This window comes from Metopolophium dirhodum, chromosome 7, assembly GCF_019925205.1.
Source record: "Metopolophium dirhodum isolate CAU chromosome 7, ASM1992520v1, whole genome shotgun sequence".
NCBI classification, from domain to species: domain Eukaryota; kingdom Metazoa; phylum Arthropoda; class Insecta; order Hemiptera; family Aphididae; genus Metopolophium; species Metopolophium dirhodum.
The window spans coordinates 20,459,822-20,482,423 of NC_083566.1; the positions used below are offsets into that span (position 1 = coordinate 20,459,822).

At 29.0% G+C, this 22,602-nt stretch overlaps 1 protein-coding gene and 1 long non-coding RNA gene across 5 annotated transcripts in view; one reads left to right on the top strand and one right to left on the bottom strand.

Annotated features, from left to right (window-relative positions):
- LOC132948116 (monocarboxylate transporter 1) overlaps window positions 1-1,240 on the top strand; it is a 79,470-nt gene extending 78,230 nt beyond the window's left edge. For all 4 annotated transcript variants that reach the window (XM_061018438.1, XM_061018436.1, XM_061018440.1 and 1 more), the window contains exon 9: window positions 16-1,240. In XM_061018438.1, coding sequence (XP_060874421.1) covers window positions 16-449 — 434 coding nt within the window. In that variant the 3' untranslated portion in view covers window positions 450-1,240. The remainder of the gene's footprint in view (window positions 1-15) is intronic.
- Window positions 1,188-13,408, bottom strand: LOC132948117 (uncharacterized). The gene is made up of 3 exons (XR_009664997.1): window positions 13,204-13,408; window positions 3,778-4,031; window positions 1,188-1,329 (listed from the first exon to the last, which is right to left on the bottom strand). It is a non-coding gene; the product is annotated as an uncharacterized LOC132948117 (long non-coding RNA).
- Window positions 13,409-22,602: the final 9,194 nt, after the last annotated feature.

Here is a 22,602-nt window from a genome sequence, read left to right on the forward strand (position 1 = left end):
TTTATTATGTTCTAGCTGGCTACATATCATTAACATCCATTATTCTTGTGGATCTATTGGGTCTGGACAAGCTCACAAATGCCTTTGGTCTTTTGATATTATTCCGTGGGGCGGCCGCAATTATCGGATCACCATTAGCTGGCGCAGTATATGACTACACAAAGTCATATGACTGGCCATTCTTTATGGCTGCTGTATTCTTCCTGTTGTCTGCTATAACTAGTTTTATGGCGGCTCCGTTAAAACGTTATTTGGACCAAAGACAGATGGCCCTACCCCAAGACGACGATGATGCGTTGACTCCAATTGATGAGGATGATGAAGAAGACGATGAAGAGGAAGACAACACGCACCATCATCATCACCAAGTTCCAACTATCATTGAAACAGCTCCTACGCCAAATAAACCACCATTGCAAGAAATAAAACAGATAGAGTCTGTGGTTTAAATTCTAATGAAAACTCTTAATTTTATTTTTTTTTACTTAAAAATGTACGTCATCTAATTTTATAAGCATTTACATTTACACAATTTTTTTTTTCTATATTTAGCTATTCTCAAATAATAAACTATGAGAAATATTTTTAAATATGTAAATAATTGTTTTATTTCTTAATAATAAAAATATTTCCATGTTAGTTATCAACTATAAGTATGCCCAAATGTAGATGAACATTATTGTGTAAATAATAATAATTAAGAAACATTTGACTAATTTAAACATTGAATTATATAAGTATTTTTTTATTTTCTCTTAATGTACTTTATAAAAGTAATTTTACAATGAAAAAATATGTGTAGAGTTATATATTCAAATTATGATTATTTTTAAGAGCGTAGGCACACCAGAATGCCACTTAAAACACATGTAGAAGCTGTGATAACTTCTTGATTTATATTTTTATCTAAGGGGCATTTAAGTTGATAGGAGACACTACATTTGTTTTAACAGGTTTTACAAACTTGCGTGTTTTACTTTAATATCAAACGTATACTTTTAATACATTTCAATTTGCTTTTGTAAATAAAAATATCATAATTTTGAAAACCATATTATTTTAGTAAATAATTATATTTATTATAAAAGAATACCAGTTATTATTATCATTTTATTTTCATTATTACATATATATTATTTTTTGTTTTCTAAATAGAATTTTGAAAAATGAAAACCACTATATATATTGAAAAGAAAAAATTTACAAAAAAATAAATAACTTTTTGTGTATTTATTTTTCATTGCTTGTATGTGGTATTTTTTCCATCTTTGGTTTGAACTTCATGTACAGTAAAAACATTCCCAATGTTGCAAATGTAGCACAGGAAATCTATATATAACAGAATAACAGAAGCTTAAGTATATAGTTTGATCATGATCTAATTAAGCAGCTATAATTTATAATACTTAAAAAAAGGTTACATCATTTGGACAAGTATTCTTTAAAAATGTAGTGATTTGGCACTAAATCATACTGTTTGGCTTAAGGGCTATACGTTTTTTAAACCTTATAGCTTGGCTTAGTATGTTGGTACAATAGAACCTGATAACACCATTATTTTTTTTCAAATGTAAAACTAATTTTAAGGTTTAATACCATATCATAAGTCATTTGTCAAATTATGAAATTATTATGTAATTAAAAATGTATTCAAGGTAAAATGGTTTAAAAATAAGGTTTTAATACAAAGTTTCTCATATTTCCCTGCAAGGATTTAAAAGATGTTCAGAGGGTCAAGCTCAGTGGCGCACACTCAAAAAACTTTAGGGGTAGCATATTGCATTGATTACCTCTATATTGGCTAATAGACTAATGGCTATAGCCTATAATTATTCAATAGTTTACTTTCAATATTTTTATACGTAGGAGAATTTTTATGATCTAAATATTTTGGAGCCATGAGGTCCACCCACCCACCATCCAAAAAAATCAGGGGTAGCAACTGCTATCCTTGAACCCTCCAGTGTGCGCTACTGGTCAAGCTACATTAATTTCTTATGGGGGTTTGAATTTCAAATGTTGACAAAGTTGTCAAAATCGCAATTTACTTTTGGTGACACATTATCTCTGCTCGGAATCATTTTTATTGCATACAATAATGCATAATTGTAATTCTAATTGAATATATCTATTATAGTGACAAACTTAATGACAAGTACTGTACAATAGAGACCTATGATTTGTACGCTAGTGTCGACGAACTTCCCCAATTTTTTAAGTTAGTTTTATTAAATGTAATATGTAGTAAGTATATTTTTATATTTCCTGACAAAATCAATTTTGATTACTAATTGTTAAAGAATATTTTATGTTCAACTTAAATCACAGGTCTACATCTAATGAAACCCGCCATAGGTTAGGTTATATCCCAAATTGGAAATACTGTTCATAAATAAGTTCATGCCCTAAAAAATGACTTTAAAAGTTCAAAAAAATGCATTTATATGCGCTAAAAATCTAAAAATATGCAGATTAAAAAAAAAACAATGGATGGTATTAATTTTGAATTCAATTATACAACCTACTTATGTGGAACCTTAAACCAAAATCGTTTTTTCCGGGGTTATTTCTTAATTTTTATTTTGTTGTTTTCCCCTGCTCTTTTAAAAATTATTTAGAATTTTAAATGTTGACCTTCCCAACACACCAACTAAATTCACTTTGTCATCGAACAAGATACTGAAGTTGAAAATCAAAGCATTATTGACTACTTGTCGTGTACACAGACACAAAAAACGATAAAAATAAATAAAACATTGTAAAATCAATACATTAATCGCTCCTCTCAGTATCTAAAAATGGAGATGGCACGGTGGCAGTCTGTACTTATATACAAGACGTATTCTACAATGTGACAACTTTGAACTTGTGTACCGTGTTATATTATAAAATTAAATACGAATAAAAATATTGTTTTATTCTGGCGGGTCCCCACCCTAAGTGTATATAAATGTGAAAATTGGCCCACCAACTACAAAAGTTATAAAACATTTATTATATTATCATTTTTTGATAGGGGATTGAGTGATTTGGGGGTGCCTTTGGACCCCCCCCCCCTATTTACGCCTCTGATAAGTATAGATAACCCATTACATAGGTTTACGTATTACATTTTTTATAAATTTATAGTTACTATATAACCATGGATATTATTCCAAATTTTTGTCAAACTTATAATTAAAAAATAGTTTTTTATTGATTATAGGTGGTGGGTGCTCATATATTTTTATGAGATGATAAATATAAACTTAAGAATTTTTTCAAGAATATCTTTACTACCTATTCACATTTTATTTGTGTACCTAATACATAACTGAATCCTTCGATAGCCAAATAAATTATATGGCAACGTTTTACGTACCTAAATTCGTTCTCAATTGTATTGGTTTATTGGGTCAGTTGTAAGTTCACACTTCTTTGTTAATGTTTTCAATATCTCAATCGTACCAAAAGGTATAACGTATCAATCGTTCGATAGCCATTAGTCATTACAGTGTATAATAAAATATGTTGTAAAAATATTGTAAGATACTTATAAGATGTAAACAATTGTTTAAGGTAAACTAAAGGAGGATCCGGGGAGGGGGATTTGATTGGAATATTACTGTCCAGACCATCCTCCATAAAAAAATTTTTTGAATTGTAAAATTCTATATAGGTAATTTATGTGTAGGTTATTTTAACTAAACAAAATCTTAAATTCCTATACGTTAAAAAGTAAAAACGCTCTTGACGACGCACACTACATACTAATTATTACTATATAGGTTTACTCACATTCACCCGGCCGTTTATAGTAGTTGTGTTGAAATACTTAGAGAATCCAGTCAGGGGTTTTTCTTCCAGCTCGGGAGTAGATGTCATTTTATCTCGATTCGTAGTTATATTCTCTTATAATATTAAACACTAGTAATATATAAAATAAATATAAACGAAGTTTTCTTTTCTCTGAAATAATGCGGTCACAGAATCCTCGCAGCTGCACAATGAGATTCAATGTATCATTCAGAGTTACTCGAGGTTTTAAAATACTAAAATCAAATATTATAAATGTAAATTATAGTATTTATTTTGCTAAAAACAAAATTAAGCGATTTAACGGACATTATAATATCATTTATATCGGGATTAGTCGATTCACGGTTCTGCATAGACTGCCATAGAGTAGGTACCATGTTAATAGTATAAGTACCTATGATACAGTGATACATACTCCATGATGACCGTAACGGCCGCGATGTTGATGAACGCCATAATATATTGGTTACCAATTAAATGAATGTGAAGGATAATAATATCATTATTTAGAATTTAATAATTGATAAACTAGGTAAGTAAAATCATAAATTATTACATCCATATACCGTATTATGTAGTTAGAAACTTAATTTTATCAGTTTTGAAGACAGTATACTATTGCCTAAATAGCAAATACAGTGGCGCCGTTTGAGTTTTTAATGGCGGAACCAAATTTAAGCAGACCAATTTTTTTCACCACTTTCATCATCGCAGTAAATAAGTAGGTACCTACAGTATTTTATTCAGCGGTGCATGTTTGGGGATATAGCCAAAATATATATCATATAGGGTTGTATATATTTTAATATTTTAATGAATTCAATTTATTTATTATTGAAATTTTTCACCTTTTGACTTTTGGCTTTTGCCATTTTGAAATACAGCTTATAAGGCTAATGAATAATAATGTGGATTAAGCTTTTGGAAGAATAATTGTTAATATCGACACTATAGTCGTATTATTATAGGTGCTATCTATAGCTAGGCACCTATATAATTGCATGTATTATTAAAAAAAAAAAAATTATCCAGAAGATTGGAACCTATACGCTTACATACTCTTATAATATGAGGAGAATATTATACGTATATTAATTACATAAATTTTAATATTTTAGGCATACGTCATCAGTGCGTTTGTAAATTGTATGACAGGGCAATAAAACACAGAAAAATAGGGTAGCCACGTTCCAATTTACACCCTTCCACTTCCCTTCCCTAAATGGCGTCCAACTTTAGAATTGCCACAACCGAGTACCTATACGAAATAACATATTAATATGATTACCCAGATTTTTTAAATTTATTTAATGGGTAACTTTTCTAATCAGCTGCCAACATAACCCAACTAAGATTTAATAGTTACAAAGGGGGGAGGGGGATAGAGTCCTAGAACACCATTTTAAAATAACCCATTGCCCATTAAATGCAAATAGCTCCTTATATCCCCTATTATATCCATCACGGCATCACTAGGATTAAATGCCCTATACAAAATTGGGTGGCCGTATTATTATTACTCTATGAAGGATTAAGGAATCTTGTAGAATAAAAGTTGAAAATGAACCATAGATAGTTAAACTACCACTTCCCCTAGTAATTTTTTAAAATATAGTAATATATTTATTATTTATTATTTATATATATAATAACTAATAAGTAATATGTGTTTTATAACTGTATACTTATATGCCTATGTATGGATGAAAATGTCTATATTTATATTTTATTCCATTTTTAAAACGCTACCTACCTATATGGTCTTCCTATTGGCATAACTTACCGGCTGAGTTCGCTTCGAGATATAGGCATACAACACCTGATATCAAAAAAAAACCTGGTTTAACAACCTAAATTTACAAAGATCACATATAGTTCAATTTAATCGTTTACCTATAAGACATTCCTTATTAGTTATTACCTAGCATACCGGGCATGGTACCCAATTTGAAATTCTGCCAATTCAAAATGGCGTATAAGTGTATAACATCAAGATAATAATATGGAACTTTTTAGATTGCTATTTTTTTTTATAAATTTATAGTTTTATCATGTTTTTAATTTAAAATAATTTAAGCACCTATACCCAATCATGCAGGGCGGATCTGAAGCTTGTTTAAGGGTGGGCGGGCGAATAGGAATATTCATGAGTGATATATAAAGTACGATGAAAACTTAACCGTCACGTTGCCCTCCCTAAATTCGCCGCTGTACCCAATACCATTACATATATATAAATTATATTTGCTGTTCTCATTTAAGTTACATTAAGTTACATGTAACACTGTACACTGCTATAGTGTAAATATTGATTGTTAACACAGGCTAAGACCAAAAACATGAAGCCTTTATTCCTAAAAAAAAAAAAAAACGGAATTATGAAAAGATTTTAAAACAGTAAAAATAACGGATTATAAATAGTTATTAAAAAGATGTACCTATACTGGATGTGAGGTGCGATCTCACCTAGAACGCCCCAAACAAGAACACGATTAAGCGCATACAGAGCGCGCCACGATGTCGGTGATCGGCAAAAGATTCGAGCATACCACAAAATAGTGATGTCAAATTCTCGATCACCCCAGTAGCCAGTAGGCTTTAGAAAATTTGAAATGTAAACGGGGACCAAAAACCTAAAAGAAATATGTTATACGCGTACCATATCCGTTATTCAATTTCTTTCAGACATAGATACCTAATTATACATGTTAAACATTTTTAGTTAAAAATATTAAATAAAATAATAAATCCGTCCTATATTATGTAGGTAATAGTATACCTAATATTTTTATTAAAATTATAATATGGCATTAATGAATTATTTCTATAACATTTTTAAAATATTATTATTATAATATGTATTTCTATTTTAAATTTTTATTACACCTATATATTTATGTAAACACCAATGAAAAATTAACTTTAATAATTCAATCCATAATTTAATCCACAACTCTAGTTTTTAAATAACGTGATATCTGTGCCAAGTATTGAATTAAACTTCGAAACAAATAATACCGAACCAATGGCATTAGTCGAAATTCTGAATTTCAATCGAAAATATTATTCTTCTAAGTTCAGCGCTTGATGAGCTTATTTGTCGACCACAACGTATCAATTTCTAAAAAAAAAAACAATAATGGCGTTTAAATTGCATAGTATTGTGTTTGTGTGTGTGCGTTTAATTTCTGTACTTACCTACTTTTTTCGTGTTTGTCTGTTCACTAATCCTGCAGCAGCGGTCGCCGGTGATGGCACGAGAATATTGGCAGTGGAGCCGATCGGCAGTAGGTACCTATTAACCTCAGGGAATTCATGACCGGCATCCTTCGTGCGCTGCAGGTTGATGGTGGAGACAGTGGACATAACGTCAACGTTTCACCTCATTCGTCGAGGGAACTACATAGAAGTGGACATATCTGATGGGTTGTGGGAAATCCAAAACTTTGAAATAAATACATATATAAAAAGATGAAATAATCCGATGGGGAATAATATATGCATGATAATATAGCGATGAGTAGGGATATGTGCGACAAGATTTACGCGAACAACCGAATGAGAAAAATGTTGAACTCAAGTAACTCATCAGATCATTACAACTCAGTCATTGTCGAGCCGAATGCCTCGGACCGCGTTTCGTACTTGGCGACAAGATTGAAGTTTCCTCAGATCTACGTACTTTTTTAGAATTGGTTGGTAGAAGGATTTCCGAGCAAAATTCAAGAAATTCAAAATTTTGCAGAAATAAATTTTCAAAAATGTTTGTTCCAATTAGGAAAGGGATTGAAAACAGTTTTTAAAACGATGTTTATGTTACTTCAATTTTTAAAAGGAAGGAGCTTTTTTTTACGCCTCAAACTGCGCTATACTATTTATTTAAATGGCAATCATTACGTTAATAGAAAACAAATTTGGAAAATGTTACTTTTTTCGAACTGATATGTTGGGGACATACCGGTTAATGGCTTTTTTAATACAATTTTTTTAAGTTTTTGGCTGGAAGGATTTCTGAGTGAACTTCAAAACTATAAGGTAAATAGTTTACGATATCATTGAGTAGCAATTTTTCAGAAAAAAATTTTCAAAAATGTTTGTTTAACTAGGAAAAGGATTGAAAACAATTTTTAAAACGACGTTTATGTTAATTAGATTTTTTAAAGGAAGTTGCTGATTTTGACACCTCAATCTGCGCTCAACTCTTTTTAATTTCACTTTAAATAACTTATAATGAATCTGTGTCATCACAAGTTCAAGTTTTTACAAAATTATTTACTGACAAAAATTGAAAAAAAACTTTAAAAAATCATTAGTATTTTATGTTTTTATAGCTTTAAAAGTGACACTAAAATTATTAATTATTTTACACAAACTTATATCCTACCCTATTGAATTTACCATGAAGTTTACCACTTTTGTGTCTGATGAGTAATAACCCTTTTCTAGAAGAAATTATAATGCTAAATATTCAATTTCAAAGGAGAATTTCTGGTTATCTGGTTAGACAACTTACTACGAAATAAAATAATATTCATATAGTATAATATATATGTGCAGGGGGGCACAGTTAGGGGGAACTATGCCCGTGGTGGTGAACATGGTAGGCGTGTGACGGAACCCAACGCCAGCATGTTTCTTCAAACAAGAAAAAAAATAAATATTCTTGTAGGCACTATAAAAAATACAAATTACCACTCAATGTAATTTTAAGCTGAGAAGACTATGGGTCCTTTAAATACGTGGGCCCCGGGGACGTGGCCCCCTGCTCCCCCTTATCCAGGCTTGGTAATAATGTAAATCGTTGTGCGAGTATGCGACTGAATTATGTGATAAGATTAGTGCCCTGACTACTACGAAGTAAACGCCTATCCCCAAGACGTACAAACAAATTTATTAGAAACTCCAGTCAGCTTTAACATATTAATATGTTTTCATATTATAATATAAAAACATGTAAATATAAAAAAAAATTCGTTTTGCCTTAACATCATATAGTATGTACTTATTACAACTTTATAAAAACCAATTATTCTTCAAGTCATGGGGGGGCATTCGCCCCCACTGCCCCCCTCAAATATGCTACTGAAATCCAACCAGTCACCAAATTATATGGACTATAGGATCACCGCTACTGATATGTAGATAGGTATACATATTTAATTTTGAGACGTTCATAAAATCATTTAGGGTAAGGTAGTTATCTCTAAAATGTTAAGTAATTAAAGAGTAAAAATGTATTTAGGATCTGGGGCCTTGATATTTTTCCTAGACACGATGCCACGATCTGTGTTTTCTCTAAACATTCTTAATTCTACTTGAACGATTAAATGCCCAAGTTATTACTTAGCTATACAACTTTATTCAAAAATTTCGACCTTGAAATATTTCTCTAGTATTTTTAAGCATGTTCGTGTAATAGATTATAATTATAATTGAATAAATTAGATTATATTTTGAACTTCCGTTCTATTACTCGTGAGAAACAATACTGAACAATAAAGATAAAGAATAACATGTACCTATCAAAATAAGTCAACCATTAATATATTATACTGTTTAAATTGTATATACATACCTAGATAAAATAAAAGTATTTGTTTATAATAGAAAATTTAATAAACTATTTATAATATTTATATAGGTAGGTAGCATTAAATTATTTTTAACTATTCAACTATTCAAGTAGTATCTATAAACCTTCTTACACAAAATATGCAATTAACTCATATTGGGTATAGATAACTTATAAGCAAATTATAATGGTATACCCTCCTCCCACCTTCAAATGTAGTTTTACAAATTATGATATTATTATCTAGAAATTATGTATTGCTTCGTCGTGTATTGACGTTTGGACCGAAATTAAAATTATAAAATGAAGCTTATAATTAGCTGGGTGTAAATATAGAATATTAAAGCTGCGGTATAGTATTGTAGGTTCGAATTTTTCTACTAACTTCAGACACCTGTTAAACCGATATGTAAAGAATTATTAAAATGTAATTTAAAAACGTAAACAAACTATTTAAACTGCGAATTCGACCTCAAAATTGCATGTGACTGTTAAAAATAATACTGACGTGGCTATTGAACACAGCGGTTGAACCTACAGTCGTAATTCTAGCTTAGGAAATAGGCGTAGTGGTACGTAGGAGGTGCCTACATATTATAAATTACAATATATAATATTTTATATATTGCTGTAGCGTATCTTTGGTTGTCAGTTGACACACATGTGCTGGGGGAAAAAAACAGTGATTTTGAGTTTTATGTGTCGACATGATGTAATATAATTATAATATTGTAAAGAACTTGACGTGTACCTACAAAAATATATAATAATAGTAATAACAAAAATACTGAGATGCGATCAGTTGCCCGTAACTAATCACTATTTTGTATACACAACAGTTAAACAGCGGACTATAATATAGTGTAGGTATATTATCGTCGTACAATAACGGACATCCGTATCGGATACGCAAACGGAAGATTCGACATTGGTAGTGTATACAATAATAATATCTTATATTGTCTTATATAGTTATATATTGCGCATCTACTATTATAGTTAGACAACTATCAGTATCGCCACGGAATGTGCAAAATGTCGGACGAAAAACATTTTTAAAAAATTCGAAACGAAATCACGTGCGACTATATGACGATAAAGAAACGTAACTCGTAAGTAATGAAGACATAAAAAAACACTATTGTCGATACAGCATAATAACCTCGGCTACTTGCCTATAATATTAAATAAAATAAACATCAGTGCAACGCGGCCGACGCGCGAGACGATTATTATTATTATTATTTAATTTGAATATAAAGACGTTCGACGATATTACGAGGAAACTCGCAGTAATCTCTGTGTACCTATCTACTTATATACTATTAATAATGCTGTATAGTAGATAAATATATTAATGTAATGGTCACCGCAAGAAGAATAACCGTTAAAGAACAAGCCCGACCGATGATGCTGGATAATGCGTGGCAGTCGACTGCTTAACTGCTGCCGGATTATTGAGTTCTGTATCAGGTTATACGAGAATTGTACACTGATAATATATTATACCTGTACTGTGCATGGATAATAAAATATACAAAACTAACGACATGCCGGGTGACAGTAAAAATAATAATTTAAATTCCTCTATCTATATAGTTAGGTGTTGAAAAATCCGAATTAGACGCGTGAGACGGACTAATTTGTATATTATCTATAATTGAAACTAAAGACATTTCATCCCCGGCGTATTTTGATTACAATTTACAGGACGCTTGTCCCATAGATATTCAAATCATTAATTTTATTAATTTCTTCAGTAAGTAATAGTAAGAAATGAATGGGTATAAAGTTTAGAAAACGTTTCGACATTATTTTATTGATAAGTACAAACAAAAATGGGGGGAAGTAAGTACCTAATACTACAATAAACTACATATTGATGTACAGTAAGTGTCAAGTGTGCCTCGGTATTGCGTACCTAAGTCACTGTATTGTATAATATGTTAAATCTGAATTCAATAATAACAAAACTCATTGTACCTATTTACGATAAAGGATTCAGAGCGAAGACGGTCTGTCACCTGTCAGTGGTATTATACTAAGGCGCAATTTCAGTTTTTGACTTAAGGAGGCTTTACATATTTAAATGAAAAAGACTCGAGGGGGGCTCTGCCTCTCACCCCACCTGTTAAAATATATATATTACTTTATGTAATATTATATAACAAAAATATATTAATTATTTTTTTCCCGCCTAGGTACTTTTCTATATTTTCTATATTATAATATGCATATACTTATTTACAGGGTGTAACAGGAATACTTGACAAATTAAATAAGTTCCGTTCTAGTTAATATTTTTTATTTTTATTTTTTTTAATACTGAGAAATGAGAATAAAATAATTGAAATCTGATTTAATTTATTTTTTTTATTTTAAAATAGCCTAATTGTAAATTGGTTTTTAGAAAACGTTTGATTGTAACACATTTATCAAACTCAAGTGGTTTTTTTTATGATTTTTTGATGTCAACATTTTTTAAAGTAACTCATTAGTCATTAATTTGAAAAGTAATAGGTAGATTTTAAAAAATAACTTAGATTTTAACAAGTACCTACCTATTTAAAAATTCTCATAAAATATTTAAAAAAGTTTATACTTTTTGAATTTAAAATGTTTTTAACGCCTGGATCGGCTGGATCAACTTTATTTAACAAAAATAATGAAATTTTAAAATTGTAAAAAATAAGTTACGTGACTTAAATAGGTAAATGTTTTTAAAATCAACATTATTCTAAAAACCAGATTTACAAATTTGCTCAAAAAAAACTTGTAATAATGTATTGTGTATATTATTATTTCGTTCATATCAACTTTAAAATATGGTTTATAGAATTTTATGCGGTCAATAAAAACGTGCGATTTAAATATTATGTTATCGATATAGTCATATAGACTATAAATAGATAATACATCTATATGCAGCCCAGGAAATACTGCGAATACTAATAAACTTTTACATTTTTAATATGACAACCTATATAATTTTCCAACATACATTTAAGTTATATGGTATTACAAATTTTAAATGTTTTACGTCATTCATAATAAACCATCAAAATCTATTAATTTGAACGACAGGACCACCACTTACAATTTACATTCCAAATATTTACACATTTAAATATTTTTAATTGTAAGATTCAGATAGAAAATAAAGCACAAAGCCATCAGTCGAGTATAAGAGAAAATAACCACTATTTCGTGAAAGGAAATAATTCTACATCTTATGCACAGATCTCGCAATATTCTCATTGACGTGCGCTACTTTTTGGAGTTATTGTGTTCGCATGCAAAGTGCACTTAAAACGACAAAGAATATATAAAGAACAACAACTGCAGTTTTTTATCGGACGTTTGCTCGTTTTTGATAACTTTACAACAATTACAGTGACATTTCGAATAAAACCAATAAATCGCCGTTATATAAGTATAATAATTTATAATATTATGATTATAAAAATAATATGTATTATGTGCGATTCTTTATATGTATAAAGAGAACAAATATTTTATTTTATTTTTGTGTTTGGTTATTTATAATAATACAATACTTGCGGGTCGTGGAACAAAAGCATTAAAATCGAAAAAACGATAAAACAGCACCTCGTAATACATATTTTATTGTAGGTAAATATTTACGTGGATGGCCTATAGTTATTATAAGACGTTATAAGGTATGTATAAGACTATATAAGAAGTATATAATAATAATATAGGTATAGGTATTTGGTGTGGGGCTACGCATGTTTGAGAACTGAGAAGTTTCTATCAATTACTTAATAATAGCCCGGTGGACGGCTACAACAACAGTATAATATAATACCTACGGTTTAATTTGAATCCGTACGAAACCGGTTCTGGAAGTCTGCAGCACTCAGCAGCGTAGAGAATCTCAGAACTTGCAGGTAAATCGTTCTGTATATTATAATAATATAAGGAGGTACTGCAGTGCACGCACACCATCATAATCCGAGCATTTCAAAACCAACCGGACGATTTCTCGACGATTCTGGTTCGATCGCGCGTCCTGAACTCCTGAACACCGCTATTATACAGGTCGCTTCATCAAGAATGTTCACCGCCCCTCTCCTTTTATTCTTTATTAATGCGCATTTATTCAAATTTTGATTTTATAAATTATTAGGTATACTTGAAGAACATATTTACATATACTTACATTTGTATTCCTTTTTAGGAATATTTTGTGGTGATGCAACTATTTGATGCTCTTATTTGAAACGAGAACAACTTTTAGATGATTTTTTTGGTAGTTTTAATTTTTAATGCAAAAAATTTGAGCAAATACCTAGTTACTGAGTACTATTAAACTTTATGCACTAAGGAACTAAGAAAAATGTTCTTACTTTTATTAATGTATTATAATGCTTTTACATAAAATATTAATTAGATATAACTATATTATATAAGTGATAAAAACTCATTATACCAAATAATTTTTACAAATTAATAACTATACAATCGTATCTACTATTATTTACAAAACAATCATTCGGATCTCGATTTATAGCCAATAGGCTATAAGTATAGGTACATAATACATATAACATATTACATCAACATTTTCAAAAACATCATTACCGTAATAATTTACAATACAATTGTTAATACGGTAGGTTTTAATTTGAAAAAAAGTTTGTTAATAAACTTTTTTTTATAGGATACTCTTTGGATTGCATATTTCAATATTTGCATAAAGAATAATAGTAAGTATATGACAATTTACGGTAAAAAAAACTTAAAACCTTAAAAATCATAATTTAAATAAATACATTATAAAAATAAAAATGGGGATGACCTGTTTGGTGAATTAAACGTACATTAAACATAAATTATTATTAAATCAGCATACAAAAAGAAAATAAGATAAATTAAAATTGTATTTAAATTCAACTTAGGCCAACTGTAGATTACGTTTGTTATAAATTAATAATTGTAAATAGAATAAAATTAATACGGTTCGTTCCGAATCATAGTTTTATATTGCATAAAATATATTGACCAACTATTAGTAGCCGGTAGGTCATCACTGTTTTCTTTCTAATATAGTATTTTGTATAATAAATATTTTAAATTATCATTTTATGGATTCTAATTATATAAATAGGGTAAATTTCTGGTTTGCTCAAAATGGCGCGTTGATTTTTTGTCTCCTCCCTTATTGGATTATACTTTTATCAGATATAGATAAGTACATCGGAAATTGGACACAGATTTATAGATGAGATTTATAATTTTTAGATTAGAAAAAATGGTGTGTTTACTGCTTGTTTAGTTTTCAAAAGAAAAATAGATTTTACTCTGTTGTATTTCAAAGAATAATTCTATATATTATTATAGTTAAGTTTACATCAATATTTATTTTATAATTCAATAAAGGTGATGTAGCCATCATTGTTGAGTATTTAATACTTGAACATATCTAACAAACTATTTCATAGTATTACTATGTATATGCAAATACCGCATTAATAAGAGGACGTCACTCCCGCATGTGTTGTCTCCGTCTTACAAATTTACAACATAACAAAAACTGTTTTGCGTGGGACAACTTTTTTCTTTCTATGTTTGTAGTAGTCGCTCCAAAATGTCCGAACATATAGGGTAGAAAACTATCTATGCAACAGCGTGCCTATATTTTAGATAACATAAATAGTTATATAGTAAACAAGTTATTTACTTCTAAACATTTCGTTTTTTTCATTTGCTTATAAAAAATGATTGGATAGTGTTGTTAAAAAAGCACGCTGTTGCACGGATAAAGTTCTTCTTTACGTGTTGTGAAAATTTGGTAGTTCTACAACAAATATTGTGCGATAAAAATTGTCACGCAAAACTCTTTTTGCTATGTTGTACATTTATATACATTTTCATTTGTAAGACGAAGACAACACATGCGGGTATGACTTCCTCTTAAAAACGTTATTATGATCACTGTCTAGTGACTGATAATAAACACTATTTGATATTTCAATGGCTGCACAGAATCGTTTTTCGAATGTAATCATTTTAAATTTGAAATAATAATACAATATTGTTGCCTGAGCTATCGATATGATAGTTAAGCGGAATGATTATCGGAATGAATCGCCGATCTGCTGTCCGTCTCCTGTCCATACATTTTTTTTTAATTAGGTAATTACTATAGGTGGTACTGTGGTACCCATATATTTTTAATTGTCGATTTCGATTATCATAATTGATTACGTTATACCTACCCTTTTATTCAGCTATTGAGCACAATATGTTCTATGGAATCTGGTCGTATAATAAATATAAATAAATTATATTATAAGTATAATTGTTTTTAATCTACGTAAACAATATTTAACATATTATATTATTATTTTATGATTGTTATTTGTTACATATTGCCGATGAACATATAGGTACTTACATAGAATTAACTATAAATATTGTATTAATTTATCCTAAACAATATTATTTTATTATAATACAGGTTAATTGAAAAAGAATATCAAATCTTTAATAATCGAAAACTTTTGATTATTAGTTTTTTAACCTGTGTTTAATTGTTGATAATTTAAGATACCACATGGTTTTATACCATATGTCTGTATAATACCATGTAATACAATACAAAAATAAAATACCGTATTTTAACAATTTTATACCGAAAACTGAATAGGTATGAGTAATATGACCACAGACAGTTATTTTTCTTAATATAAACTATTATATTATAGTGAAATTTTCATTTTCGAGCACAAATGCACAATAATATGCGCCAATGATTTCAAATTATGACATGATGTATATAATTACTAGGTAATTACTATACGGTATGTAAGTACAAATAATTTATTTTCACGGTGGTCTATTTATTGGTTAGTCCTGTTCATAAACAAAATCTCCGGAAGTATGACTCAATAGATATTGCACGATTATGTCTATATAGATGTGTCTTTTTTCTGGAGGGTCCGAAGATGTAAGTATAGTATACCGGAAGCGGGATTGTAAAAGGGGATATGATATTTGTATGTTACTTGAGGTTAATCGATAGACAAATGGGTTTCCTTTCCCCTTTTGCCATTAATCATGGCACCCTAAATTCTAAAAATGATTAGACGAAGAGGGAATAATATAGTGTACGATAGAAAGAAACTCCAAACAATAGCAAGTTTTACAAAATACAATACATACAGGTGATGCTTCTTTAAAATTAGGCACTTATAAATTGTATACAATTTGATAACTATACTTTAGAGTTTAGTTATAACTTATAGCTTATAGTTTATTGGTATATTAGGTACAATATAACGATTAATCAATATTCGTAAGATAATAGTTACTATAGTTGGTAACATTGACGATTTCCATTTATCTTTATTCTATAGAGTATGCAGAACATGCATAAATATATTACAATATGATAAATATACACAATACACATGATATATTGATGTATACGGTATACCTATTATATTACAGTGAAACTCGAACGTCTGTAAGTCGAATTTTCGATAACTCGTAGAAATATCTTCGCCCCTGCATTTCAATACACAATTTTTTTCTTGAAGTCGAATTTTTTTTCGCCCCCAACCGATTCGAGTTATCGAGGTTTTACTGTATAATATGTATTTATAAGAACGTACTTTATTATTATATCTCAACCTCATCATGCTTTAAATTCAGCTAACAAATATAATTGTAACTAATAACTGTTGATTTTTAGTATTTCCTGGTTCTTAAAATAAAAATACATACATTTATTAGCTTATAACTTGATAAAGTTGTCTTATTTGACTTATTTTAGAATGTTTGTAATAAATACCTAGGGCTGACGGTATTGAAAATAATTTTCGGTATTACGGTATTGATTTCAATACCGGTTTGAAACGGACAAACGGTATACCGAAAAACCGAACAGTTTCGGTATACCGAAAAAACCAAAATGTTTCGGTATACCGAAACCGAAATGAATCGGTATACCTAAATACCGATATGGTACGGTTAGGGCTGATGGTATAGTCGGTATATCGGTATTTTAAAATTATTTTGGTAAACGGTATACCGTAAAAAACCGTATGAACGGTTTTAGTGCTGTTTTCTAGTATCAATGGCAATATTATAGATTATAATATTATATATTATAGTATATAATATTATATATTATAGTATATAATAAAGTATATAATGTGAAACAATAAAAGTAAAAAATATCAATATTAGTTATTTATTATTTCGGCATACCGTACCATATCGGTATTTAGGTATACCGAATCATTTCGGTTTCGGTATACCGAAACAGTTCGGTTTTTACGATATACTGTTTACAAAATAATTTTAAAATACCGGTATACCGATAATATTCTAGGTAGGTATAGGTACACAACTATGTTAGGTAAATAATGAATGGTCGATTGGTATTTAACGTTGAAATCACCACAAAACAGAGGAAATACTATACAATGGTAAAATATAGATAAATAAATAAACTTTTATTAAAGATTTTAAAAAAATGAGTGTTTTAGTTCATATTGTAATGTATTTACTGCAAGAAGTTAAAAAACGTGTATAAAATAATATTATTCTATTTGTTTTTTTTTTTTTATTGTGACAAATGCCTCGGCAACTATGGGCCATTGGCTACAAAAAAAATATTACATAGTATTTATCATAATAGATAAGTTACATTAAATATGGTAGGTACATTATACTTATAATATATATATTAAATTTCTTTATGAAGTTCTGTATCCCTTAGGAATTTGAGAACGTTAGTTGTTCTATTTGTTTTATAGAAATAGAATAGTTCAATTACCTGCGACGGCAAACATATAACGTTAAAAACAAACGGATAACTAATATTAGTTTCATAATAGTTAATAAATAATAATATAATTAGTTAGTCGCTATATATGCCTATATGAACTAGGACTCAGGATTTCCGGATAAATAATGTTTGAAGATTTATCTTCAAAACTATAATATTACTTATTATAAATTATAATTTATAGTATTATGGATCATTTAACTAAAATATATTGTTCACAAATAAAAGGATCAAGGCAATTTCAGTTCTTTCTTATGGATCTGTTCGTTCTGAAACATAACACTACATATCTGTGGCGGATCGAATTCCATGTACGGTCCATTACGTATTTGATGTGAGACGTTGGAAGGATGTGTTATAACTACATAACAGATAATATGGGTACCCAAAATAATGAAGACTTCACGCTGCGTGACGATTTACAAACATAGGTGTAATTTGTTTTCCTCGGTTTACACTTTACCCTGTGATCCATTTTATAATTATCTAAATCCAAGGCCAAATATATTTTGAGAGTAGCACACCTAAAAATATGCACAGTTCCATCGTTGAAACGTTCATTATGACCGTTATATGCACACAAAACAATGAGAAAGAAAGGTTTCTATTAAATAATTACAACATAGTAATATTATGATCAAAAATAGGCATTTGATAATAATTGTAAAATATCTTTGTAATTAATAATATGTGTGTACATCGAGGAGTTATGCTGAATATTTTTAACGTACTTTTTCTATATAACAGTAGTTAGGTAGGTATTAGTTTACATTTTTATTTAGTATCATTGTTTGTTGCGACATAATAATAGTATAATATAATATAATACACACTGGCGTACGTGTTCTGTTTTGTTAATGTGGCTGTACACGGTTAAACGAGACGTTTTATGGTTAAGTCCACGCCGCTGCTGCCAGTCAGATACACAGGCCAACCTATACCTACTGCGGTGATTATGGTTTTCACGTAATTCTTTGAAGTTATACGTAATATTATATAATATATAACTTTAAAATGACACTTTTTATTACACTGTCTAGCACGAAATTATTTTTACAATTGACATTATTATGTTATATATTATTACAGTTGTCGACTTATAGGAATCTACCTATTTACCAATTAAACAATTTCCCAACTACTCAGCAGCTAATGGTAAAGTACGCCCGTCACCCGGTATACGCGTATATTATATTACACATTATTATACATTTTAAATTAGTGATTACTTATTAGTCATTACTATCTAACTACCTATCTAAGCACTTAAGTACTCCATTGGTGATTTGTGACGTGTATGCAATAACTAATAACTAATAAGTAATAAGACAATAAGTAATTAATTTATATAACAGCAGCCAATTGCCTATAAGGGCTATAGACGTCTGACGTCTACTGCCTGGATATAGTATATACTTACTAGTTACTATTATATCTTACTTCGATCATACAAGGATCAGTTTAGATTCCTTGGTTGATCGCCGACATTCACTTAATCTTTAGTTCTTAAAAAATATTCTATCTAGTAAAATAGACTTACCTATCCACCTATCCTTGATAAGTTATAAGTTACCTCAACGATCAGTCCGACATTAAGTTACTTCTTCTATTCCACTACCCTCCACAAATTGACAAACTATATGTAAATTAACCTATTAGGCGTATTATGTCAATTGTTGGTGTGGACCCCTCCTTCTCTTTTAACATTATTATTAATATTATATGCACCATTGTTAAAGGGATCAGCCCGTAAAATCTTAATAAATAAATAAATATTGATTCCAAAATTTTTATTTTGATGACTGGCGAGTGAAAAAAATAATCACGTTCTTCACATCTATAATCAAATAATGATTTTATTTTTAAAAACGATTCGTGCGAAACAAATCACGTTGTATTAATATAAAGAAAAGTCACAAGATAACAATCTTTTAACTCTGGTAGTTTTTCAAGTGTAATGAATAATGATCCTTGTATATAGGACCACTTGTACCCTAATGTTCAGCAGAGTCACTTCCAAATTTTATTTTTTTTTAATTGACCTCCCTTCTTATTTAAATTCTGACACACGAGTTTTGGTTAAGTATATACCTACATAATAGGTACCTATATAACTTATAATTCATATTTTAATTTAATTTCCAAAGAAATATAACTTCCCAGGCACGCCCGGAAAACAGTCGTCTGTCGAACTTTAGTACATAGTGTACAGTGATGAAAGAACTGTAATATCACGCATCTCTTAATACAATTATTTTGGTCACTAATGATATTATTATTAATTTCGTTAATCCATAGACATACATTTTTTAATTGATTTATATGCCTACGGTTACATCTTATATTATACTATAATTTATTTCTTCTTACTTAATAAGAGTTTCTTATTCCGCATGAATAAAAAACTGCTGCAATAGTAGGTATAACAATAAATTACAACAAATTAGTCATATATTTATAAATCTTAAATTACGATCTAACTATAAATAAGATAAATATGAAAACTATGATAGTATAATTAATAAAGATTTTTAATACTTTTCTCTTTAATTCTAAAATTTAAAAATAAAGTTTTCTTATAATTATAAATAAGTCTTTAAACATGATTCAAAAAAAAATTTGAAATTAATTATATTGTGTGAATACACATTACAAACTTCAAACTAAAATGACCAGAATTTTAAACAGAAAAAAACTATTCAAAATATTTAGTTCATTAATGATGGATTATTCAAGGTGCACCAGATTTTCAATGTTCAAAAAGTATATACCAACAAATTCAACTAGAGTTACATAAAAAAAAAAAAAAATTGAAGGACAGTGTTGGCGCCCGCAGGCAAATACATTTTAGAAAACAAAAAAAAATTAAAAAAAAATAATATTGTAGGAATACACATTACAGTCTATACAAAAAATTCAAATAGTCACATAACAAAAAAAAAAAAATTGAAGGAGGGTGTTGGCGCCCGCAGGCAAATGCATTTTAGAAAACAAAAAAAAATTTAAAAAAAAATAATATTGTAGGAAACCCATTACAAAGTCTATATAAAAAATTCAACTAGTTACATAACTAAAAAAAAAAATTGAAAGAGGGTGTTGGCGCCCGCAGGCAAATGCATTTTAGAAAACAAAAAAAAATTGAAATTAAAAACTTCAAACTAAAATGACCAGAATTTTAAACAGAAAAAAACTATTCAAAATATTTAGTTCATTAATGATGGATTATTCAAGGTGCACCAGATTTTCAATGTTCAAAAAGTATATACCAACAAATTCAACTAGAGTTACATAACAAAAAAAAAATTGAAAGAGGGTGCTGGCGCCCACAGGCAAATGCATTTTAGAAAACAAAAAAAAAAAAATATTATTGTAGGAATACACATTACAAAGTCTATACAAAAAATTCAACTAGTCACATAACAAAAAAAAAAATTGAAGGAGGGTGTTGGCGCCCGCAGGCAAATGCATTTTAGAAAACAAAAAAAAAATTGAAATTAAAAACTTCAAACTAAAATGACCAGAATTTTAAACAGAAAAAAACTATTCAAAATATTTAGTTCATTAATGATGGATTATTCAAGGTGCATCAGATTTTCAATGTTCAAAAACTATATACAAAAAATTCAACTTAAGTTACATAGCAAAAAAAAAATTGATAGAGGGTGTTGGCGCCCGCAGACAAATGCATTTAAGAAAACAAAAAAAAAAATAAAAATATAATTGTAGGAATACACATTACAAAGTCTATACGAAAAATTCAACTAGAGTTACATAACAAAAAAAAAAATTGAAGGACGGTGTTGGCGCCCGCAGGCAAATACATTTTAGAAAACAAAAAAAAATTTAAAAAAAAATTTAGAAAAAACAATTCAAAATATTTAGTTCATTAAAGAATGATTATTCCTATGACACTAGGTTATCAATGTTTAAAAAATTCGGATAGAGTTAAATCTTAAAAAAAAATTGAAGGGTGGTGTTGGCGCTCGCAGGCATATAGATTTTAGAAAACAAAAAAAAAAATTTGAAAAAAAATGTAGAAAAAACTATTCAAAATATTTAGTTCATTAAAGAATTCTTCAAAGGGTACCAGATTGTCAATGTTTAAAAAATTTGGCTAGAGTTAAAATCATAAAAAAAAAAATTGAAGGGAGTTGTTGGCGCTCGCAGGCAAATAGATTTTAGAAAACAAAAAAAAAAATTGGAAAAAAATTTAGAAAAAACTATTCAAAATATTTAGTTCATTAAAGAATGATTATTCGTATGACACTAGGTTAACAATGTTCAAAAAATTCGGCTAGAGTTAAATCATAAAAAAAAAATTGAAGGGAGGTGTTGGCGCCCGCAGGCATATAGATTTTAGAAAACAAAAAAAAATTTAGAAAAAATAATATTGCAGGAATACACATTACAG